Source organism: Staurois parvus, unplaced genomic scaffold (genome assembly GCF_062004578.1).
Source record: "Staurois parvus isolate SC_StPar_1 unplaced genomic scaffold, SC_StPar_1.0 ptg001028l, whole genome shotgun sequence".
Classification (NCBI taxonomy): Eukaryota; Metazoa; Chordata; class Amphibia; order Anura; family Ranidae; genus Staurois; species Staurois parvus.
The window spans coordinates 689498-716179 of record NW_028318824.1 but is presented as its reverse complement, the minus strand read 5'-3'; the positions used below and the strand labels follow the sequence as shown (position 1 = coordinate 716179).

General features: G+C 39.2%; 1 protein-coding gene across 1 annotated transcript in view; it reads left to right on the top strand.

The window, feature by feature from the left end:
• RBPJ (recombination signal binding protein for immunoglobulin kappa J region) overlaps positions 1–25801 on the top strand; it is a 116610-nt gene extending 90809 nt beyond the window's left edge. Inside the window, exons 4-11 of the mRNA XM_089657796.1 lie at positions 11545–11710; positions 12793–12967; positions 14148–14285; positions 15894–16006; positions 17663–17803; positions 20165–20320; positions 22180–22283; positions 22599–25801. Coding sequence (XP_089513922.1) covers positions 11545–11710; positions 12793–12967; positions 14148–14285; positions 15894–16006; positions 17663–17803; positions 20165–20320; positions 22180–22283; positions 22599–22914 — 1309 coding nt within the window. The 3' untranslated portion in view covers positions 22915–25801. The remainder of the gene's footprint in view (positions 1–11544; positions 11711–12792; positions 12968–14147; positions 14286–15893; positions 16007–17662; positions 17804–20164; positions 20321–22179; positions 22284–22598) is intronic.
• The last annotated feature ends 881 nt before the right edge of the window (positions 25802–26682 follow it).

Genomic DNA, 26682 nt, shown 5'->3' with positions numbered 1-26682 from the left:
TGTGTTTGCAGGATCACCAGCTAAAAATAAAGGGGAAAACCCAACTACAAGAACGAATTTATTCTTCCCATATATGGGCTGGTAAGCTGCAGTATATTTTTACTTTTGAGCGTAGATATACTCGAATTTCCACTTGGCTTGAAAATTTACTTTTCAAAAAAAAATATTTGTGTACAAGGGAACTTCTATAAACAGGATTTGTTTTTGCACATGTATGGATGATTGAAGCCATGAGAGATAATGGTGTAGTGCTTAAAAGCCACTCCTCTTTAACTGCATCAGAAATGCGTGTACAGTAAAAGCCAAATGCAAAAATGACAAAATATTACCAACCATAATGACAGTAAACCGTGTTATGTTACACAATAGTGGTGAAAGCTTTCCAAATGACTCCATTACAATACTAAGAAAACATCAACTCCAAACATGAATTAACCCATTAAGCAAAATATTCACTGGTTTAACAAATTAAAGAATATATACACCTTCACCTTGTAAAACAACCCATTTAGTGTAAAATAAAAATGAAAGACAAAACATTTGTGTATACATATAAAAAGTGAAAAAATTGATGATTTTTTTTATAGGTGATGATATACCCTCTGTTCTCAGCTGCATGTGGCGTTCAGGCGGCAGAAACAGCTGCACACTGCTCTTCCCAGTGAATGGCTGTGCGTAGAGACATGTCAGCACAAGCCTGATCATTGGATTAGCTCTCAGCACACCCAGAAAACTGACCACATTGTGCTCATTCCTAGTGTGGTCAGTTTTTCATAGGAAAGCAGAGAGACTAGGAGGAACACTAGGGATTTCACACAAAGAAAGGAATACAAAGAGAGCAGGATATGTTTCATACAAGTACATGGTACATCAGACACATATCAGGAATATGAAATATTGGGTTGACATTCTTTAAAGCTGTCACAGATGCCTTAAATGTATTGTAACTGTCACTGATGCACTCAATCCAACTGTGAAACTATCAAATAGCTGGTGTCATTACTGATTACACTTGTAGCACCATAGCTGGTGTCATTACTGATTACACTTGTAGCACCATAGCTGGTGTCATTACTGATTACACTTGTAGCACCATAGCTGGTGTCATTACTGATTACACTTGTAGCACCATAGCTGGTGTCATTACTGATTACACTTGTAGCACCATAGCTGGTGTCATTACTGATTACACTTGTAGCACCATAGCTGGTGTCATTACTGATTACACTTGTAGCACCATAGCTGGTGTCATTACTGATTACACTTGTAGCACCATAACTGGTGTCATTACTGATTACACTTGTAGCACCATAGCTGGTGTCATAACTGATCATACTTGTAGCACCATAGCTGGTGTCATAACTGATCATACTTGTAGCACCATAGCTGGTGTCATTACTGATCATACTTGTAGCACCATAACTGGTGTCATTACTGATCATACTTGTAGCACCATAGCTGGTGTCATTACTGATCATACTTGTAGCACCATAGCTGGTGTCATTACTGATCACACTTGTAGCACCATAACTGGTGTCATTACTGATCATACTTGTAGCACCATAACTGGTGTCATAACTGATCATACTTGTAGCACCATAGCTGGTGTCATAACTGATCATACTTGTAGCACCATAACTGGTGTCATTACTAATCATACTTGTAGCACCATAGCAACTGAAGACTAAATTTAAAGGATAGTGCCACCTTTGGATTATGTTACACGTTTCACCTGTTTTTAGGATGGAACATGTAACATGCTCCAACTGTTGTACCTTCTCCCCCCCCCCCCCCCCCCCACCAAAGACCCCCAAACCCCGTGACGGCGGGCAGGGGATCTTCTCTCCACACCTGCTGTCAGAATTTAAAAAGATTGCGGCTGTGCTGGGCACCGCCCACATGGCTGTGTTATTCATTAACAGTTTTGCGAATGAATGGGCTACATTTACATCGGCTGCCATGATGGATTGCAGGCAACGTCTAAGAGCTAGTAAGCTGCAATATAATATATTTGTTTTTGAGTTTAATACAGATTTAAGTCAATAAACATTCCTTATTTTTTTCTGTCTGGTAGGTTTAGTTCCTCCCAATGTATCTGTACTGAAACTCCAGCCCCCAGCTTTTTTTGCCAGTTTGAATTTGGGTGGGTCTTTCTGTTGCACAGATCACAGTCTGCAATGACTGGGTTTATTCTTAACTTAATGAGATACCCTAAAATTGCAAGCAATATTTATTTTTTTTAGTAGGCTGTAATCAATTGTGGATCAGTTGACATTAATGTCTGAAAATGGTTTGACTGTGCTTGCACACCCAACCATTTGTCTATGGCAGGGGTCTCCAAACTATGGCCCTCCAGCTATTGAAGTACTACAAGTCTCATCATGCCTCTGGGAGTCTTGCCTGTGGCTGTCAGATTCTTGCAATGCCTCATGTGACTTGCAGTTCCTCAACACCTGGAGGGGCCATAGTTTGGAGACCCCTGGTCTATGGCAGAAGTGGTGTTGCAGCTTTTAGATTTCTGTAACAAAGTCTATTACTAGAGCAGCCTTCCTCACCCAAGGTTCCCCACAGAGCAACTTCTCACTCCCAGATAAATAACCTTTGATACCAGCAATCTTTTTTACTATATGTAAGGGGGCATTATTTCCTCTGACCACCAATGTAAGGAGCATTCTTGCCAGTGGCCACCAATGTAATGGGCTCCTTCTTTTTACTGACCACCAATGAAAGGAGCATTTTATTTTCCTCTGGCCACCTGTAAAAAGGGGTCCTTCTCGCACTGACCATCAATACAACTGACCCTTCTCCTTTGTACACCAATGTAAGGAGCACTTCACAGGCCTACACTTTGAGGGCTCACTTCTGCCCTGACCACTAATGTGGATAAAACTATAAATGTTTAATCTTTTTTTTCTGGCCATCACTATTATCACTGTTTTCTTCATTTCCATTGCTGATTTTTTTTTTTTTTTTTATTTGTATAGTATTGCTCTGTGTTGTGAAATATCCTACTTTTGCCACCTTGATTATCCTTTTATTTATCATATTTCAATTTACTATTCTTGCAGTTGTATAGTGAGCGTTAGGTAAAGTATAAGCAGGGGTTCCTGAAACCTGGAAGTTATTTTAAGTCTTTCTCTGTTAAAAGGGTTAGAAAGCTGCACTAGATTCAACATGGAAAAGTGGAGTGTATGAATCCAGCAGAAGCAAATGTGTAGCTGTAAAAGTATGAATCTTGCTTTGTGTATGCAGAATGTTACCAGTCTTTTACAGCCCCACATTCCTGGACTTCTTTCTCCAGCCCAGTCTGCAATAATAATTTTTATCCCCTCCTAAACTAATTGGACCGTGCGATTTTACTGGAAACCCGCAGCAGTGCAGACACAGTGAAAAGCTTTATATGAAGAAATTCTAAAATTAAATGGTTTGTTTTGTTAGAAAGATTGTTTAATTCACATTACCCCAGTTTGGATCCTATTTTTTTGTGCGAAGCATTTCTTAATAGTTCGACCCCTGGGGACATATTCACTCATTCAACCTCGCCGCCTCTAAATTCCACAGCTCTGTTTAAATGGTTCTTATTAAAATGTGTTTTTGTGAGCTCAGCGGCCTCTGGAGCATTGTCTGCACTGTAAAAAGCTGAACGGTATCATCTCTCCATTTTTTTCGTTCTGCACGAAGATTGAGAAGCCAATTTTTTTTTTTTTTTTTTTTTCTTGACACTTTGCAGCTAATGTTCAGAAAAGGGCTGACTTATGAATACTATGCAATAAAAATACTGAATGGAAAAAAAATGGTTGCCTGTAGCAGCCACATTCTTCTTTTTAGTTTTTAATAGCTTTTCAATATTAAAACATCAGGTTGTTGGTAGCAGCTCTGTACACTAAGGCCTCATGCACACTGGACACTTTTACAGCTGCTCCTAGGGTGTCAGGAATGTTCATGCACACATAGGACTTTAGCAGAGTTTTGTGGCAGAAGAAAAAGAGAACCCCATTGCCAGGGCAACTTTGAGCAGCAGCATTTTGGCTGAAAAAAAACGCTTGGCGTGCTCAAACAAGTCTAATCGCGTGTTAACGCTTGAGCGTTAATTTATTTCAATGGCCGTGATCAAAAATTGTCGGTGTGCATGAGGCATTATTCCCGTTTTTATGACTTAACCTTTAGAGGTGTCAGAGCTCTCGTGTTGGCCACTGTATTCCTTACAGAAGACCACGTGCAATTGAAAGTAGTAGAAAAAAAATATTCTCCATAGTAAATAATTACTTTTAAGTGTCACTAAACTCACATCATAAAAAACTGTCAAATACTGTATCACACTCTGTTCATACTCTGGGATAATTTTCTGTATTCTGTCAAAAACGTGGTTAGTCCTGCTGTTCTCCCACTCTTGAGCATGTCCCCAATGCAGTTGGGGTTTTTGCAGGGCAGTGTTGGTAACTACTTCACATGTTCCATTTCCAGTGAGTTTTTATTCTGAGCATTTCCTCCCTATAACATCTGAGTAGCCCTTGTGACTATAGAATCACACACATGGGCGTATAAACGGTATTTAATGACAGCCCACTCACTTCCTTCTCAATGCCCTCTTACCAGCTAGACACAGCGGGTGTAGAATATTGCATCTTGATTGATGGAGACTTCACCACCCTCTTATTCTAGGACACAGGCTGTGATTGGCAGAAATCCTCCTCCCCCAATGTTCTTGTCAAAAAATAACAAAGATTTGATTTCAGCAATATATTTGTATGAAAATTTATGAATTTGTACTTCACATATGAATTTGAAATTCGGTCATTACATGATGGCACTATAGTTTGTTCTCATGACCAAGTGTTCTTTATTTGAAAATGAGTCTGAGCTGTTTTTCAGCTAGTGTATGGTTATAATTGGAATCCTCCTAACAAGCAGTAAAAGGGCTATAACTGAAGCCCACGCTGACCCTTTGTACTGGTCGGTACTGTGGCTTGTTGTGTACGTTAGGCTGCGTTAACATTTCTGCTTTACATGCACCTAAGTTAGTATATGAGAATAAATCATATCTTAATTTAGGCTGAATGCATTTCTTTGCATTTCTTTCAGTAAGAATAATGAATATAGCAAACAGTGGGTATTGTAATGTTCCCAAATTGGGAGCCAGTGAAGAAACATCTGCTTATGTTGAAAGTCAGTTGAAACGTGCCCCCTTATTTTCTTCGTTAATGAAGTGTGCCCCTTGGGCCATCCCACGGAGCGTCATTGACTGAGGATTTCACATTTACACATCCATATCAGGATCAGCTAAGGTGAGCAGCGGTTTCAAGATAAAATGTTCATTGTTCACTGGATGAGGTTTTTTTTTATGTTGGCATCCCTACTGTCCTGTGTGCCAATGGGGCTCTACACCTCAGCCTGGAGGGGCACCACCAAGTACTTATGCACTTACATTGGTGGTAAGTACAATGTTCCCTAAGGCCTTGTTTACATTGGTGTCTGAGGGAAGGTAAAAACAGTCGGTTGAGTTGTGGGTTTACCAACCACTGTAAACAAAGACCATGTGGCCAGCAGTCAATGTTGGTACACATTGCAGTACTGCATGGTGACAATTATACAACCTGTCTCTTTTTTGTCAGGTGGCCCATTCAAGTACAACCATTCAGAGCACTACATCTAATGCACACAATTGTGTCACTGTGCTTTGGGCTTTTAATGGTTAACACAGGCCATGAGGAGGCAACATTTTGCCTCTAAGCCTCCTGTCAAAATGCTCTGAAAAGCAATTTGCAACAGATTTTATTTTCAGCAGAATGTCCAAGCAAGATTTTACTTGGCCAATGAAGACAGATTCTTTTAGATTGATGATCAGTGGGGAAGGATCCCTTTTACACTGATGGCTATTGGGAGAGGGGCCCACCTTACAGGTGGTCAGTTGGAGAAGGTCCCTCACGTTGGTGGTCAGTGGGGAGGATTGCTCCTTACACAGGGGATCAGTGTGAGAAATACTTCCCTTTATATATAGATATACACCATTAGTGTCATTGGTTACTTATCTGAGAGTCAGGTACTGCTTATTGCTCAATGTAGAGAGAGTCTATTCCCTCTCAAATCAAATGTTAAAGGCAAACAAAATATTGAAGTCCTTTTCAAATGACTATAACAAAGACATCAAATGTACTGAGAGTTTTTGTATGAATGTTCATATGATCATTTGTTTGAAAATCTACTAGTGTATTAGGGTTGCCACGTCATCCCTTTAAACCTGGACACATTTATTATACAGGTTCTGAGGCTAATTTAATGCAGAAAAGTGACTGAATTTAATGAACACCTTAATCCGCCGCAGAACCTGTGTAATTAATGTGTTCAGTTTAAAAAGGATGAGGAGGCAACCCTATAGTGTATGGACAACATTACCTGGCTGCATGCGTGTTTATTGCAATACCTTTACAGCCATTGATAAGAGAGAGCTCTAGGCAGCCAGTATTTTGAGAAGGGAGGTCGGCACCAGCAGAATATTTATTTCATGATCATTGATGACCTCAAAAAATTGCAAGCTGTTACTTTTCCAAAATTTGCTTTCATTTTTGGCTTTATGCACACTGCAGCTTTTTTTTTTTTTTTTTTCCCTGCCCCTAAATGCTCTTGTATGTTAGCCTATGTGTTCATGCACACATAGGCATTTACAGGCAGAAATCTGATTGCACCAAAATCTCATTCAGAAGAGAAGCATTTGGGCAGAATAAAGTCCAACATGCCTAAACGCTAGACCCGTTTAGCGCGTTTGTTTGTTTCAATGGTCAGAATACATTATTATTCTGGCTAATGAAATGAATGAACGTCTGAAAGCTTGATGTGCCTAAGCAAGTTTTAAAAAACGTGTATTTTCTCCTGTTTGGAGAAAGATGTTCAGAAAAGCCCAGTATGCATGAGGCCTTTAAAAGTCTCAACTCATTAGGCTATAAAGCATAATTTGTCATAACAATTACTTTCAACATTGAGAGCGGAAAACAGTCATTTCTGAATCAATTTTTAAAAATGAACTTTTTTTTTTTAAATGTGCATGTAGACTCTTTGCTTGATGATAACATTCATGGTTATTTCTTTAAAACAAAAGAGCTGGTTTTCACTAAATGATTTCAATCATTGACTTGATGAGCATGAACTGCTGCTGTAAACTTGTCGGTTAAACGTGTTTGCCATCTAGTGGACAGCTGGGATATTGAAGCCATTTAGAGTATCTTTTTTGGCTCTCTTCTGGCCATGGATAAACTTTTAAAGTTAAGTTCACCTTTAGTAAAATAAATAACTAAATGCATGTGATTTTTCAGGTAAACAAATGTGCATTTATTATGTTATGGTGAAGCCTGCAAAGGCTGCTGACTGCTCTCTGCCCATACTTCAATACAGGCTGAAAGCTACTGAGCTAGAGGAAGTGTCAGTGAACTATGAGGGCACTCATCAGCGTGTTCATTAAGAACTAAAAGTTGTCTGTAGCTGCTCTATTTTTAAAATTTGACAGCTGTGGGGAGAAGAACCTCCGCCCGCTGTCAAAAAGAAGGGGTTGAGATGGGTAGTCTTGAACATGTACCCTAAATACAGATGTAACCTGTTCAGAGGTGTACTTACCTATAAATTATCATTCACAGAATGGTTTGTTGTGCTGCTTAAGTAGCCAAATATGCACCAGCTTAGACCAGACTGTGTCCTAGAGGGGTCTGAATGACATGAGTTTAAAAGAACAGTTGTATTTATTTTCCATTGTGTACTTTTTAATGACTGCAGCCATCTCCAAGGACCTTTAGGAACCCAGAGATGATTAGGAATTGGTCAGCATTTGAAAGCGATTACAGGTTGAATGCTGTAATTCATAAATGCTTTTTTAGTGCAACAAGTTGGGATTTATAGTCAAAATCCAATTCCTGATAGTTGGAATTGAAGGCCCTAGCCACTGCATTGCTAGGTGTTTTCAAGCTAGATAAAAATAATCACTGGAATTTGTTTACTGTAAGTTACCACTTTGTACCAGTAATGCAATCTGAGAGCCTTGTTCACAGAGGATGCCATAATATCAAATAAAAATGGAAGATTTCCTTCCAGAAGTTATAATGGTCATTGAGGACAGTTAAGTGACTTTTCATGGATGTGGCTTGACTAGCAATCAGATAAAGAGTAAGGAGTGGCTTTTGTAGAATATACAACTGAATAAAGTGTTCAGTAGCTTTAGAGACTTTTTTTGTGGTTTCCACAAACTTCCTCTCAGTGCTACTCAGTTATCACGCAGAATCCGATTCCCAGGTCTATTTTATGAAGAAAAGGAGGTCCTTTTGCCTCATGAAGCTAAACAAAGGGGGAATATGATTTCTAGGTAGTGGAAATGCTTGCAGGGATACAATCTGGTAAGTGTATGGTGGGAGTTTCACCCATTCTCGTCTGATCACTTCAACAAAAATGCAGTTTGGTTAAGGAATGCCTCAGGGAGATCACTTCACCCCTTAGGGTAGCCACACACATATTAATCTATTACATTGCTCAGTCATTGCATCAAAACTGATGAGATTGAATAAAAATGTCAAACCAAAGACCTTCTGATCTGTTTTTGTCATCTCGATAGCTGCAATGGAATTTTGGCAGTCTCTTCTGACCACTGTGCATGTGTGCGCTGGGGAACCGATCAGAATACTGATCAGTTATACAGTCAATTTTAATTGGTCATTACCGGTTGCTTGCAAGCAAGGAACAACACAGAACGTGTCGCAAAATATTTCTTCTAATGATGAATTGTTCATACCTAGAGCAGGCACAAACCATTACGTGTATTGTCACCATTGGAGAGCTCCCTGGAAACCACCTTGCAGTACATCCATATTTAAAAGATATATACACACTGCCAAAACAAGGAGTTATTTTATGCTACAGATAACAAATGAAAATGTGCCTGACTCGGCAAAAAAAGTGTAATATAAAAAAAACTACACAGGCTGCCGCAGCTGATAACCTAAAATTGCCTAATGGCTTGGCAGCTTTGGCTTTACTGTTTTATGCCACTGACCTGGAACAGTCAGGAAAGTCAGAGAGTTGTCAGAACTCCTTATCTACATACTTGCTCTGACTCCGACTATTGGAGCAAGAGATTCTAAAGAAGGGAACTGTGTAGAGGCATGACAGCCTGGCAACTATAATTTTCTGAAGGAAAGATCATCCGTAACAGCCTGCATGTCTCCCTCATGACAAGGTTCCTTTAAGGCCAATCAGTTCAAAGTGCATGTGCTTGAAAACTGGCACAGATTGCTTTCCGAGAAGTAAAGGTAAGGGTGGAGCAGCATATCTATCTGACGCAGGGTTGGCACAGTGCCAGCTGCAAGCTACAGCTTACATAAGTTTCCTGTAAAGCAGCAATATTCACTTATACTTATTAGATTGGCTCCAATGTGTTTTCTTCTTAACCTTACATAATGAGTCAGAATTTTTATACATGACATATTTAGCAGCACAATAGAAAAGCATCTGGTAAGTCTGCATTACTGTGTTCCCCTAACTAAATTATTCATTGGTAACCGTAAACTGACAAAGAAACAGAACTGTGTACATACAGTTATTAGGTCACTACACTTTTCCCACAAACTGGCCGTGAACCTAACATGAATAACCTTCAGTCCCGATAAGTGAGCCTCTACGCATAACCAGTGGAGTTAGTGAATTAAGTACAAAGTCGAAAAACAATGTGGACTCCTAAAGTTGGGAACACTGCAATATAAGGGAGACAGACTTGCAACGTGATAGTGGTGTGGAGTTGACCTGTTAGTGTGTGACTCCATACCAGATGTCACCACATTGCTCCACAGAGGTAGCTAGTCATAATGTGATGATGCTTCACAGCAGTTGGAGCAGGCCATTTAGTTATTAGTCCAGTTATCTACAGAAAACTATAAAATCCTAATTTATGTGAAAGAAAAATATATACCAGCATATTAGAAATACTGAGGGGGGCAAAGGAAAAGCATTGCTCTGGATCTTAAGTTTCACATTATAAGTCTGTAGGGATACATAAAATGAGTGCAGAAAGAAATGATATATCTGCAGTGTTACATGTTTCTTAATGAATCAAAAGCATCTAAAGAAAATGTGGAGAGGTTTTAAAAGTACCTGGGGTGTGCAAGGTTAAAATTAAGACCAACTAGTGTGTTTAGCCATATTAAGCTGTCTTTACACTCCATTCTAAATTTTTCAGAAATGTCCTTTCAATTTTCTAATGATTAGAGTGGTCAGATTGATGATTGCTTGGTGGTAGTGGCACAAGAATTCAAATAAACAGAATGGAAAATTGTTCTCAAATAGACTTCTAAAACTGTGATTTTTTTTTTGTTTTTTTCTCTGGGAATACCATATTTTCTAAAATCAAACACAATTTCGGAAGTACTTTGACTTTTGTTAAGTCTCTGTAGGCATTATTGAATTTACTGATGGGATTTGTCTTACAAACCTTATGATGTTCTACCAGTGTATGGCCAACTTAAGTCAGAAAACTCCTGCTGAATTGAATATATTTTATGTAGAGCAAAAAACCTTACTGGATTCCTTCCTTTTTTTTTTTTTTTTTTTTTTTTTTTTTTTAAATCCCAGGCGTCTTGCATAAGCAGTTAGTGTGTGGAACTGTCAAGCTCTTCAGGGGGGGAAGAAGCAGAACAACAACTTGGCAGACATCTACCACCATTTGTTCATTGGGCAAAAGCACGTCCTATGAGATTCATATCGGAGAGTAGGTTTAGTTTTGTCTGAAAGCAAAAGTTACATAGTCTAAACCACTTTTGGGTGACCTTTCCAACAAACAGTCCTAGAGGCTCTTGTGATGCACAGTTTTCTTGGCAGTAAAAGATAATGTGAAGGTTCTGTGGCTACGTGTATGGGTTGTTTCTTAGGAAGACCCAACAACCCCGAAGTTGTTTCTCCTCAGATGAACTTCCATGTCATCCTGGTATTGATGGATATTGGTTACCCACATTTACAGGGCATCCAGAGATTGTAGCAGTGAGGGGAGTTGGCCTCATGTCTGAGAATTTAGAGCCACACCTTTCTGGCATGTAGCAACAAAGACAAGATATAGAGCATGCTAGGGTCACGGTATGAACTGATGAGATCTCCACTAAGATGTGTTTGTCTACTTAGTAATGCAGAAAATAAATCCAAATGAAAGTATTTTACTAGAGTCCCATACCTGCAAGTAAACCAATGTTTTTGGTGGGAGGGTTGTTTATTATTGTGTTTCGCCTTGGTAAATAGAGGCCTACACACTCCAGAAATGTCAGTGTACTTTTACAATGGGATTCCAGGAAACCTTTTTATCTCAATTTGAGTGTTGGCTTTATCTGCATTTTTGAATGTTTTCTGCTAAGCCTTGCACCTAGTCATATAATGGCCAGAAGTTTGTGTGGTTTGGTATGCTTTGTCTCTGGCTACTAGAACAGACTTCAAATTAGAGGTTTGATTGTCTGTTTGTAAAGAGGAGCAATGCCCTATTGTATAACGGTGAGAGTCTGCCTTGCTTAGCTGTCTTTGTTCCTGTTGCAGGTTTTTCTGCCCTCCTCCGTGTGTTTATCTCATGGGTAGTGGATGGAAGAAAAAGAAAGAACAGATGGAAAGGGATGGTTGTTCAGAACAGGAGTCTCAGCCCTGTGCCTTCATTGGTATTGGGAACAGTGAGCAAGAAATGCAGCAGCTTAACCTGGAAGGAAAGGTAAGTGCTTAATGCAGTGCCGTACAGCCATAACCAGCACTTTATATTCACAACTCTTTAAATTGTTGACGGGAACAAAGGAAGGCGTGCCAGAAGATTCATGCTGATCAATCCTTAATAAATGATACGTGGAAATTATATTGTGCCATATGGCATAACATGCTTTAGGAAATTCTTGGTTCGTGTCTTGATAAAATTAATTCAGACTGCAGGCTGTTCTTAACATGCAGCTCACTTAGCCATTGTTTTCACTAGAGGACACCCTCCCACTTGGAAATTTTAGTTTGATATTGATACCTGTGCACATAATAGTAAATGCAAGCCAGTCATACACTGAGCGAATTTCAACCGGATTCTGATCAACTAGTCAAAATTATCCTTGTGGGTGGCCCTCCTGCCCTTCCACCCAACAACCTTCAAATAAGAGAAAAAAAATTAAAGGAGCTGGGTGGAAAGTCGAAGCTGATGTAGCCACTGTGTTCAGGTATCATGATAGATGCTGGCCGTCAGAATACAATAGTCAGCACTGCAAATTAGTCCCATCTAAGGTATGAGCAAGTTCAGTTATTGTGTTCTAGAATAAGGGTCCTTTTTCACACTTCCCAAACCTGCTCCTTTCAGCATAGGATTCATGGACAGACCCTCTGCTGAATCGGAGGTGAACAGATGTCACTTTCATGACATTGTGCCCATTCGGTTTTTTTTTTTTTGGTTTTTTTTTGTTTTTTTTGCTCGCACATTGACAACAGATGTTGACAGACCCATTATGGCTTTGTGGCCAACCAGATGTAAACCGACTTGTGTCCATTTGATCAGGATACCTGGACAGACCTGGAGGTCAACAGATGTATACCCATTTACATCTGCCTGCCCACAGAGTTGAATGGAGCTGAAAAACTTGACAGGCACACCTGATTATAAATGCTGTGTGAAAGGGACCTGAGAAGGAAGCCACAGCTGGTTTTAAAACAAACCATACAAAAAAATTTCGATTTCAACACTTTTCTTTGAAAAATGTGTGCCCAGAAGGCCACATGTGGATAGGCAGCTATTAATTAAAGCCGTACTTTCTGTATCCACAGAACTATTGCACTGCCAAAACCTTGTACATATCTGACTCTGACAAGAGAAAGCACTTCATGTTATCAGTGAAAATGTTTTATGGGAATAGTGATGACATTGGCGTGTTCCTAAGCAAACGGATCAAGGTCATCTCCAAGCCATCTAAAAAGAAGCAGTCACTGAAAAATGCAGACTGTAAGTATATGTTCACACTTCATTTTCGGATTTATCAAGTTTGTAAGGGAGTCAAGCAGCAGGGTGTGAATTGAATCTGTCAATTTGATATCTTTTGTATTTTTGCAGTCTAATGCTGATGAGAGCTATACTTTTTTCATTTTTTTATGTATCCTATTGTTTCTGGGTAATTGAGACAACACTTCCACGTGATGCAGGATACAGCTTTGGATACTGCTTATTCATGTTGACTTTTTTTTTTTGGTGGGTGGGCAGTTATTTTCTAGATTTTAGTGGGTAAGAGTCTGTCAAGTTTTTTTTTTTTCTTGTTTTTTTTTTTTTTGTCTCTGTCGTCATTCGGGAGACATTTTCATCACTTCCTGTCTCTTTTCCATTAGGAAAAGAAAAGGTGTTGCAGATGTCACTAGACTAGAAAGCATTAAAAACATTTTCAAGGGTTCTAACCTCTTCTCCAGTCTACTAGAAATGTATTATTTTTGTATGAAAGATGTCCAAACACTCACTGTGCTGGCAGAAAGTAAAGGGAAATATCTCCAATCGGGATAGTAAAAACCTGGAAGTGACACTAAATCAGAGGTCCTCCAACTGCAGCCAGTGGGCCAGAGGCAACCCTTTGCTTTTCTTTATCTGGCCATTGGGGCACTATTCCTTCTACTGACACCAATGATGGGGTGGCACACATCCTGCCTTTGACTCCAGTGAGGCACTATTCTTCCCAAGGACACGAAGGGCTACTATTCCTCCTGCAGACACCAACTATGGGTCACAATTCCTCTCCCAGGCACCAACGATAGGCTATTTTTCCATGTCCCACTGACTAACAATTTTTGTGCATTTTCTCCACTCACTGACCACCCCTTCAAAAAGATACAAATGAGCATAAAAAAAGTTAATTGTTCCCACTCTTGGTCGGAATTACACCCAGATATTACATTTAAATTTGCAGTAGCTCTGAGTACAACCAATGGTTCACCCAGCATTTCAGGCAATGAAAACACTAACGTTTATCTTCTTCAGTGGAAATGGTCCTGTGACATCAGCAATTGGCAGTAAAATGTGTTTGTTCAGCAACCAAGTTCAGTTAAAGAATATTTTGCATGTTGTGTATACTATTTGGTACTATCATACCACTCATTGGATGTTTTGCTATTTCCTAACCTGGATATTGTCTCTGTTTCAGTATGTATTGCATCAGGGACAAAAGTGGCACTATTTAACCGGTTGCGCTCACAGACTGTCAGTACGAGGTATTTGCACGTAGAGGGTGGAAACTTTCATGCAAGTTCACAACAGTGGGGCGCATTTTACATCCATCTCTGTAAGTCAAATGTATGTTGGGTATGACTTCACTGGGGGATTTGCCAACACTGGCTTTTATAAAGGGGCGCTACTTTATTAATGTTGAGAAACAATGGAACATACATTTGTAAAAATATCATGTGTTTTGTATATTAATGGATGTTAAAACCGGGGGTGGGTAATGTTGGCCTTCATTTTCATTTGGACTTTTTTTTTACAGATTTTCTGGAAGGTATTTAAACTGCTTTCTCCATTAGGATTGTTGTTTCCAATGTGCTTTAGTGTTGTCTCACTTTTCTTAACCAAAGGATATAAACAAAACCGTAAACTCCTCAGTTATTTGCATCACAGGGCAGGCCTGTGACACAATTCAGTGACTGTGTATTTCAGGCCTCATGCAAACTGCAGTTCAAAAAGGCTGCTGCTTAGAAAGCTTGAGGGTTTTTTTTTTTTTATCTTTTTCTTCCCCTCTGCCTGTAAAATTTCCTCCATGTTGGCCTATGTGTCCATGCATACTATAGGTGTTTTCAGGAGTTTAGTGGCAGCGGAGTTTACAGGAAGAAATAAAAATTACTTGTATGTTCAGCTGAGGAGCTTTTGACCATAAAAACGCTCAACAGCACATTAACGCGTTAATGCATTCTAGTTGCTAGTATTCTGGCCAGTAGAATGCATCAATGCCAGACACAGAAGCGTGCATTGACGCCTATGCAAAACAACATGCTTTTTACCGCATTTTTGATGTTGCAAATTCCTGTAGGAGAAACAATTTTACGCTTACAGGTGTGCACGAGGCCCTATACTGCTACTTAGAAAAATGCTTTATTTGGACATATGCTTTGATTTTTGTTTTGGATAGATTGTGGAAGAATCAGATTTTTTATACTGCTACCATGTTAGGGAGGTTTCCCCTTACGTGGCTGTACCAGTGACATTTTCACCAAACAGGAAGTGAAGGGAACTCTCCAACAGCAACACAGAAATACAGTATATATTTTTTAAAGCTAAATAGAGTAAGTCTATAGCTTCAGACAGGTTTTATTGCAGTCTGTGTCCCCTTTTGCATATTTCCTTCATTTCCGATCTAGGACAACGGTTATCGGCTTGAGAGGAAATTCTCTTAAATGGCTCCCTGGATAGAAGTATAACCCAGCAGTTTAAATCCTCCCCCCCACGCTATCCAAACATAAAAGTTTTGTCTACCAAACGCTATGAAAAATAAAGCTGTGTGAGAAAACAAAATGTTAAAAATACCTTAGATGGAGCTTCCTCATTGAAGCCCCTCAGGAAAGCTGGGTGCTCTAAATCCTATGAGGCGTTCTCCAGCGTACCTTGTATTTCCAGTTCAAGCTTTAAACAAACCACTTTAGTTTTTGGATCAGACAGCAGTTCATTGTGTTCTTGTGCCCCAGCAGAGGCAATCCTATTCAAGGCTGAGCCAATATTCAGCCAGTTAGTTCCCTAGCCATTAGTGACATAAGTGAATTGTTAAGCTGTATAAATGCGAATAAAATGGTTTAACATGTAAAATAGTAATCTATAGTGTTGTATATGACCAATACAGATTAATAACCTTTCACTATCAGTACTCTCTCATTTGTATCTCTTGCTTGTATGATTTCTCTAGTGGATGATGAAGAATCGGAAGGAGAGGAGTTCACTGTGCGGGATGGTTACATTCATTATGGACAGACAGTGAAACTTGTTTGTTCAGTTACTGGCATGGCACTCCCAAGGCTGGTAAGTTTTGTCTTGTTAATAGGAAGAAATTTTATTTACTTAAAGATTTATAGGGGAAAAAAAGGATTAACTTTTTTTATATATTTATCCATTGATCATCCAAGCATAGGCGATATTGAAGCTAGTATCCTACAGAACACGTGCAATAAGATGGTCTGTGGCTCTCAGATTTCAATAGAAGTTCTCTGTGCAAGTTTTTCAAATCTAAACCAAATGTAAAAGAAATTTCCTCTTCCCTTACCTCATCCTGACCAATATGTTACCCCTCACTATTTTATTGTGCCTATCCAATAAGTGCAAAAAGTACATGTTGATACTGCCAGAAGTCTTGTGAGCTGATATTCTCCTGTGCTGTCTGCCTGTGTATAAAAGAGGGGTCATGGGGTTGAGGAGAGGTATGGGTTCTTTTTGATACATCATAAATGAAGTAGGCAGGGTTGCTTTGGAATTTAACCCTAAAAAATACACTGGGTTGTCATATCAGAGGAACTTAGGAGCACATTAAGCATGTTTAAGAGGATAAAACACTGGGAAATTTTCATATATTGCAGAGATATATTAACCACCCTTCTAACTTTTTTTAATTTAACACATCCACCAGGACGATTGCCCTGGATTACATATTTGGTGAATGTCAAATGTATTATTTTATTATAATACTCTTTACAAACAGTCATTCCATAGGGGTGCACCCATTTGAAATTCTGTACAAAGATGTTAAAAAAAAATTAAGAGGAGGGAGGGGGCATGCAAGGTGGAGGGGATCAGCCACTATTCTGATGCATTTAGTTTTATAAATTTAAGTTCTGTAAACAGATGTTGTAGTGTGTGTATGTATATATTTTAATCCATATTGGGAAACTCATTTTAGGCTAGGTTCACACTATTGTGGGTTTGCGGGCCACGTTTGCAAATTATTAGGCAGCTGTGCCTGCTTTTCACATAGGAAGAAGGATCCTGCAGCATTTTGAAAACACAGCCCTGCAGTGCCCATAAACATGCTGCATTTTTTCATGCATTGTGGTGCCATTAAGAATGATTGGCAGCTCCGCACATTTTTAAAGAGCAGAACGTTTTGGGTGCGGGAGCAGCTGCGATTCCCCCAACCACCTGCGATAGTGTGAACCTAGGTTAGAAATAGCCCTTTCACCCTGTCACTAATTTTTAAGAACAGTTAACACCATGGAGGTTATTTATGAAAACTGGAGTGTACAGAATTTGGTGTTACACTGCATAGAAACCAGTCTGCTTTCAGGTTTTATTGTCAAAGCTTTATTGAACAAGCTGAAATTAGAAGTCGATTGGCTATCATGCACAGCTGCATCAGATTCTAGATTGTTAGCTCTAACGAGCAGGGCCCTCTGTTTCCTCTTGTACCAAATTGTATTGTAACTGTAATGTCTACCTTCATTTTTTAAAGCGCTGTGCAAACTGTTGTCACTATATAAATCCTGTATAATATAATAATCTAAATGCAATCGTTTTAATAAATCCTTCCTCACTGTGTCTTGAAAATACTGACAATATAGATTACGTTGACTATTTGAAAGTCAAAGCTGTGACTTTTACGCAAAGCTCTATCTGTTAAGAAACTAAGTTGTTCATTTTATCTCTGAATGGGAGCTTTCACTGTTAGTACTTTGTGTTCATTTTCAGATCATCAGGAAGGTGGATAAACAGACAGCATTGTTAGATGCAGATGATCCAGTTTCCCAGCTCCATAAATGTGCATTCTACCTGAAGGATACAGAGAGAATGTACTTGTGCCTTTCTCAGGAACGAATAATACAGTTTCAAGTGAGTTTTATTTATACTGATATTTTTCTGAATTCAGTATAGTACAAGGCTGTTTGGGTGGGCTTCACTTTATTTAAAAGTTTAAGGTCACTCAATTGCCATTTTGGGATATTAAGATGACCTCTTGCTAAGGAAACAGTTGGCACAGGTGGTGGCTTACAGCAGAGTCCTGACCACCCAGAGCTTGCAAAGGTTCGACTAATTTCTGAACCTTCAGAAATTTGTGCTGAAACCAACTCATTGCTTAGAATATCTAGGTCTAATCCTAAACACAGTTTTATACCAGAGTTTTCCTTCCCCAGAAAAACGTCAAACATTCCCCAGACTCGGACTCTCTAATCCAGGAGTTGCCCAACTCTCCAACTTTCTGCAATATGGTAGCTTCCTTTGAGGCAGTCTTCTTTGGCAGTTCCACTACAGACCCCTGCAATACAGCATCCTGTCATCGTGGGACAAGCCAGTCTGATTCATCTGGTACTGAAAAATAGATTGTCCATGGCTTTGTGGCTCAGGAGTCCTGTCCTGGAGTCGGAGAAGTCCTTCCTTCCAGTCCTCGGGAAGTTCCTTGCAGTGGATGATAGCCTGTTGAGCTGATGAGGAGTCGTGCACTTTTTCAGCACAGGGGTCTTGAATGCTAGATGAATTTCGTCTGCCGATCAGCATTCTGGGGCAGTTTGGTTGTCCCTGCAATGCTGGACCTCCCAGCTGGAGGGTAATCTGATTCATTACACTGGACAATGCCATAGAAATGGCATACATCAACCATCAGGGAGGATCCAGATGTCTTGCTGTGGTAGAGTGGATCCTTTTGTGTTGCAGCCTTTTCTCCCATTTACTTCCCAGGCATCGACAGTTCACAGGCAGACCTCCTCATCTGGTTGTGCCTGGTCCCAGAAGAACAATCTTTCAGGACCTTGGTTACAGGTCGAGGATGCTGGATATGGACCTCCTGGCCTTCAAGTTCAACAGAAAATTTAGATGTTTATTTCTAGGTACAGGGTTTCTCTAGTGGAAGCACTGGATGCTCAGTTGGATCAGTATGCCTTAATATTTCTTCTGCAACAAAGAGCCTGCCTGTTGGAAAAAAAATAAAACAATTAAAAATCCTATAGTTATGCTTTAACAGACAATGCTATCCAGACAAATAGCAGTTAGAGGGTTGAGACGCACCATTGAACACTGGAAGGGGTGCTTACAATGGTCAGCTTTTATTCATTTGTGTAAAACTTTTATGTGTAAATGTTTGCTGTAACTGCTTATAAAGTGTTCGCTAGAGTTCATCTTCAGTTTGCTAGTAAGTCATAAGTCCATCTAAATCTTCTAGTCTAATGCTACCCTGTCCCCTGACTGACAATGCTGTTGTCCAAAGAAAGTTTGTTACTGTCAGGATCACCAGGTGAAATAAAGGAAAAAAAAAAACAAAAAAAAAAACAATATAGCTACTGCATCTAAGGATTGGTAAGCTGCAATATTTAAATGTTTGGGGGTGGTTTATTATGGCTTTAAAGTGATTCTAAAGGTCTTATTTTTTGTTTTAATAAAAAACAATCATGTCTTAGAACAAATTTTATAAAGCCTGGCATCTTTGGGCACGACATCCCAAGTGCACAGTTGACGTTTGATGGCTCTTACCTTTTTGCAAAATGCACATACTATATATATATATATATATATATATATATATATATATATATATATATATATATATATATATATATATATATATATATATATATATGTATATGTGTGTGTGTGTGTATGTATGTATATATGTGTATATATATATATATATATATATATATATATATATATATATATATATATATAATCCCAGTATGACCATACTAACGTGATCCCAATCTACCCTTCACTCCTTTTTTTTTTTTTTTTTTTTTTCCCCCCCGCCCCCCCCCCCCATCCCTCTCCTCCCCCCCTGGGGTTCCCTGCTGGCGCTTCTGGCCACTCCCCTTTGCTGAGTGCCCCCAGAGCGAGCTGCTTGCTCTGCGGGCACTTGTGCATGCTCTCTCCTGAGCCGCCTGTGTGTGCATTCCCTATATTAAGGTAAAAAATGTCCCACTTGTATCGGATGCACACGGCCCAGCTCGGGGGTGAGCCCACACGTGTCTCCCATAGCAAGCTTGCTCTGGTGGTGCACGCAGAAGAGGAGCAGCCTAGGGGGGTGGAGGAGGGGCAGAAGAGGTTGTTTGGTGTACTCTGCAGTACCATTGCAGGTAAGTACATATTTATTATTTTAGAAATAAAAAGAACTTTTATAACCGCTTTTAAGCTTGATTTTTTTTCATTTTATTAAATTTTGTGTTTGTTTTTTTTTTTTTTTTTTAATACTTGATTTGATAAAAGGCCACTCCATGCCCCAAAGAGCCAAACAAAGAAATGATTAATGATGGCGCATCATGGACAATCATTAGCACGGATAAAGCAGAATACACTTTCTATGAAGGCATGGGACCAGTCCATGCTCCTGTGACTCCTGTACCTGTTGTGGAGAGCCTGCAGGTATTGTACCCCAGTTTGGTCTTCTCTTGTTATGTGTGATTAAGATAATAGTGAATCGTTTTTTCCAAAGCAGCATGTCATCCTACCTGTTGTAAATGGAGCGTAATTTTTACTTGGCATTTTTTTGTGTTTATGTGATGAGGTGCCATTCATTCTGCATGGCATTGTAACGCACTTTGCCGAGGGATGTGTGTTGTTGCGTGACACGTTGCAATATGGTGCACTGGCAGAAATGATACAAGCACCTTGATGTGTTAGAGAATTCAAATATGTAGGCTGTCCGTACACAATGCTCACAACCATGCACATTAGCACCCCGCACTGTGTGAATGAGCTCCTACAGTAATCAGTGAAATTCCAGCCAGAACTACTTGTATAGTGTGGAAGGTTTGGAACCCGTCAGGCTTTTATTGCTGTAGGTTTCCATGTTGGAAAGGTTTCTCTTCACCTGTTGCTTCATCTGGACAGAAAGGGATTACAACTATTGCTGTGTTCCTTGTGGAGAGCGTTCCCATCAGTAGATATTCTAGCTTAATTTTATGGCCTTACATTACAAAAGACATTGCTCCAGCAAACCGTTTGTGCTCTTAGCAGTTCAGCTCAGTATACACTTACAACCTCCATACCATACATCCCCTTGAAGCCTGTGTAAATATAGCTTAGTTGCTTGCAATTTCAAGTAAAATTTGCAGTCATTACAATGTGGATGGTGTACTGCTGCTCAGAGCATTTTGTTTTTAATTGTACATGTAGCATTTTTGTGTATATAAAGCCACAATTTTTGGATAGAGCAGAGAAGGAAAAAAAAATCTTTTTTGCCGCCTGTCTTGGAGAAATAAGTTTATCTTGCATCTTCAGGACAGGATATCTGTTGAAAACTGAAGGAAATTACCCTTTTCATTATCACCAGGAGAGGTCTCCCTATTGGAAGAGCTCTCCTCTATCTGTCTGTGTTAATTGTAAAATTTGGGATTTTCTTCAGTTTTTTTTGTCACCACAACAAATAAGGCAAATCTTCCCAGCACAGACATCCGTAAAAGTCTGACAGGTTCTAACCCTTCCTTACTCTATGCCACAATGCTTGGTCAGCAGATAGTAAAAGCCCAAACTTGAGATTGCCATTGCTGATCTTCTTCTGGAAATGCTTCTTCATTGGCTTTTATGCTACCCTCCTCTGACTTCAAGGATAAGTTACCATTTACATGTTACAACCATATTTGAGGTGTAACATGCTCCTATGCATCCGCTGCCAGCAGTTCCCTCTAACAGTGGGCGGGAGATCTCACCGCACCCGCTGTCACAATTTGAAGACTGCACAGCTGTGCAGGGCCCTGCTCACATGGCTGTGTCATTCATTCACAATTTCCTGTGAATGAATAGATTAAAGTACCATCAGCCATTGCAGCTGGTGGCTTGTAGTTTTCAGTGAACTGCGAGGGCACTGGTGAGCGCTCTCATAATTAATTGATTCTTCTTGCCATTTTATAACTGCGTGCCTGTACGGGAGAGGTACAGGCAGACTGCTTACTGAATGTCTGCAGGATCCTGGCATTGCACTGCGATCTGCTGATTGCAGGTGCAGTGCTGTACAGGCTTTAATGTTAAAAAAATTAAAATAAATGCACTTTTTTTTTTTTTTACTTACAAAATTATGGGCATTTATTTCTTAACAAAAGGAACTTATCCTTTAAAGGAAATCTATGGTCACAGTATACCTTTTCATTTCTAACTCTTTAAGTGTTGATACTGGCGCTAAAAACAAAACAAAAAAAAAAACACCCTGCACACTGTTACACTGTAAGGCGGACATTAGGGATGGATCATATGTGTTGAAATACATTTTTTTTCCCTCCTAATAGCTGAATGGTGGTGGAGATGTAGCAATGTTGGAACTTACAGGGCAGAACTTCACTCCAAATTTGCGTGTTTGGTTTGGGGATGTGGAGGCGGAAACGATGTACAGGTATCTATATCATTTAAGTATAAATATATTTTACTTGTCTCCTTGTCTTTTGCATCTAGCCTGTCACAGGCAAGTAGAACTTGCAGGTCTCTGGCTACTTGCTTGATATTCAGGCTTCCACAGCAGCTGGAGGCTGCAAGATGCCCAAGCTTGATATATCATTTTTCTTTGATACCGCTAGCCTTTTTATTTGAAAAAGCTAATCTTTTATAATAGCATATACATAGTCATGTACCTGTTTCTGCCTTTGCGTATTTTCTTTTTATATTAATGTCTTTCTCTGAACCTTCATAAATTTGTAAATTTTCCACCCAGGTGTGCAGAAAGCATGTTATGCGTTGTCCCTGACATTTCCGCTTTCCGAGAAGGCTGGAGATGGGTACGCCAGCCAGTGCAAGTGCCAGTTACATTGGTCCGGAATGATGGCATCATCTATTCCACCAGCCTTACCTTCACCTACACCCCAGAGCCTGGACCTCGGCCCCATTGTAGTGCAGCAGGTGCCATTCTGCGAGCCAACTCTAGCCTCCTGGCCTCAACCGATTCCAGCACGAACAGCGAGGGAAGTTACACAAACGTCAGCACAAATTCCAGCAATGTCACATCATCCACTGCAGCAGTAGTGTCCTAACCACAAACTTTTGTATCTGGACTTCAGCTGACTTTTAGTTTTTTACATGGAAGGACATGTATAATGAACTTTTTTTTCTTTTTTTTTTTTTTCTTTTTTGGCTGTTTCTTTTAGGTTTTCTTTTGTGCTTTTATGGGAAAAAAATCTTTCTCCATAATTGTTCGTATCACCTGAACCTTTTTGAACTGCAAGTGCCGAGCAAAATTTTAAGCCACAATAATGAAATGGAATAAAAACATGTAAAATAGGTCTAACACCACCACTGTAGATCTGTTTTAGCCATATTTTTTTAAAGAAAAAAATGGGCAGAAATAGAAAATGTGGTATTTTGGGGGTAAAAACCTTCAGCAATTTAGACTGCATGAGCATAACATAGTTTTTATGGACCAACAGCCTTGTATAAGCTTTAGTAAAAGGTAAATTTTCACCATACCTTTTTATATCACGACATATAGTACACTTTTGTTACCAAATATTTGTTTTTCCTAAGGTATAATCTGGCTTCAACCTGATCATACCAGTGTATTTTAATCATACGCTTCCAGTTACAAAAAAAATGATATATATATATTTTTGGTCAATGGCTGGAATTTTTTTAAGAGAACTTTTCTTTTTTTATACATAAACTGATTTTGTTTTTATTCAAGCATGTCAAACCTTGTAAAGGCCAACACTTTTTTTTTTTTTTTTGTTTTGTTTTTGTTTTTTTTAATATTTGATTATATGAAGTCTGTGCAAAAGCTTTAAAAAATGCCTCTACCTTGCCTGCAATACAAACTGTGTATGTGGATAGTGCTCTCTATTAAGTCATTGTCTAGTATACCCAGTTTTTGTTAAGTGTAGTTGAGAAGCAGTGATCATGTGACCCTCCAACTGGTATTAAGAGAACTCCTCCCAAATTGGATTTATTTTGTGTGGAGGATGATCAGCGTCACTGATGTGTAAAGTCATAAAACTGCTATAAAGTATTTGCTACTTTGTATAATGTATTTTAAAGTGCACTCATGGCCAAGTTTTTAAATCCTAACAATATAAAAATAAGCAAACAAAACAAGCTATCACTAGCAATTAGCTGCAGGCACTGTGGAACAATTCATTTCAAAGTTCACAACATATACTGAGACATTTGGTTGCTGCCTATGTAGCATAATCTTAGACTGAACACCATCTGTTTACATTAGAAGGCTGGTACTCTGCCATTTCACTGTTGTTGGCAAATAGATACAAGAGGAAATGAGCTAAGATTTCTATTGTGAACTTTGAGGGTGACTTTCTTTAAAAAGTCTACAGCTACAGAGGCTCATGATGGCTTGTTTTAAAGCTAGTTTACTGCTGGTTGTGAATATGGAAATGTTTGAATGCCCATGGCTTAACCACAGGTTCACCTTAAAATGGGCTTTAAAAAAAAACAAACTTTATACTCCCCTAGCTGGATGCAGCATCGATCCGATGCTGCATCGATGCCCCGCTTGGTCTGCACTGAGGAATCAAACACAGTTGATCTTTCAGTTCTCCCCTCTGGTCTGAGCAGAGAGCGGTGACTGTCACTCAATGGCCCTCTGCTCTGCCCCTCCAGCACTCACTGGAGGGGAAGGAAGGGGCTGGCTCAGGCACTTGGCAGATAACTGAGAGGCTGAGTCAGGTGCCGGTCCAGGCTATACGTTCGAGATTTTTTTTCTGAGCCTGGACTGGCTCTGTGATTTCGGCCCGACAGCGGGCTCTAGCCTGTTGTTGGCTGAAAAGAGGTCTCAGGAGCACAGAACAAACTGTACTGCTGTGTTCCATAGGAAAAGTACAGCCAAAAAAACTTTGTCTATACTTCTCCTTTTAACTTACATCTGACCCTATCAAGAGCATCTGTTTGTACAGCATACAGACCAATTTAGACAACTTGAACATGGGTTGGAGTTGGAGGAATACCATGTCTGCAGGTTTTCACAGTAAATCTTCATAGGTTAATTTTACACGTCAGATGCTGTAAGCACGCTCAACACTAAATGAATAGCTTTGGTTGGTGTTCTTTAAATGACCGTGGACATCTGTGATTTGGACAAGAACAGATGGATTTAGTGTTCAGAAAATACCAGCTGAAGACCCACTGTTAGTCGTCACTGTTGTATGTAAATATATATGTATATGTTTTCTTACCTGTAGCCTCTTCATCGACAAGAGACCATTGATGTTCTCTTCAATGAAGAAGCTAATGTATTTATAGAGACTATTTATGGTCCTAACATAACCCGAAAAAAAAAAAAAAAAAAAAAACTTGCAAAATATACATGGCATTTAAACAATCATTTTCATATCCTGCAACTCCATGCATCAAATATGGATATTTTATTTAATTCTGTTTAACGTAAAAAAACAAAAATAGCAGAATTTTTATGTTTGAGGTTCAGGTTTTTTAAATTTTGTACATATCTTCTATTACATGTAAGTTAAGTGTCTCATTACATTTTTTTTCTTATTTGACTTGTTCTCTATGGCTTATGTTGCTGTTTTTCTGCCTTTTTTTGGCACTGTTCTTCATATAGTTACCTTATATTGTTTTACACTTAAAGTGTATCTGCCTCATGACATAGCAGAGGCAGGCGTATTGGACTAAGCCAATGATCTTGCTCCTGTGATATTACTGGTTTATGTTGCTGTAGACAACAGGTACTTTTCAAGTGGTACGCTTCTTCTAAAGCTACCCATTCTGTTTAATTAGGAATCAAACCTTATTGAGGATCTTTCCCTTTTTTGAAATAGCATTATAAATTATTAGTTTTCTCCAGAGCTATTGCCACTTCAGCTAAAATTTTGGCTTTCGATGAGTCTTGTCTACAGAACAACTTTCATTAATCTGTTATGAATTGGTCTTCATTAAACTTCCTTTATCCTTCTAGCAATGCTCTCCCTACTTTAAACCTCAAAGGGAATCTGTCATCAAGCTAAATATCTTTCTGAATACAAGCTGAATTCTGTTTGTAGAGCAGAGAAGTGCCTGTTTGACATTACTGCACACTAATTGACTCCCTTGTAAACAGTACGCAGGTTTGTAAATCAGACAGTGGCAGCTATCACTAGAAATCTGTTTGGCTTAATGACACATTGCCTTTCTAAGGCACCTTTCACACAGACGTTACATTTGTCTGTTTTTTTTCATCCATCTGTTGACGGATAAAAAAAACAGATATCAATACATTTCTATGGGGAAAAAAAATCTGATGTAAACATATGATCATCCGTTTACATCCGCATCAGTCAACATCCTTTTTTTTTTAATTGGATCAAAGCCCTATTTTTGTTTTGAAGGGACGAAAAACAGATGTAAATGGACTAACAGTCCATTTTTGCATTTGTAGTGATTGTATCATCAGTTCAGTCACATTTTACAAAGAAAAAACAGATTCATTTACATCAGTTTTACAAACTGAACCCCCATATGAATGGATCCAAAAATGAAAAACTGAAACCAGGAAAACAGCTGGGAGATTTTCTTCCAAACAGCTGGGTGATTTTCAGTGCATGCTGGTGTTATGTATTTTGCATTGCTTTGCCACCTCTCGCTTATAATGGCACCCCAAAGAGCATTAAGCCCTGGTTCACACCAGTGCGACTTGTCATGCGATTTAACAGTTCCACATCACATGACAAATTGCACCCTTTTGTCGGCAATGGAAACTATCAAATCGGTGCATATCCGACTTCGTCAGAGTCGTGCTGATCTTGAAAATAGTTTGTGCACTATTTTCAGCGATTTCTGGTGCTACTTGCATAGACGTC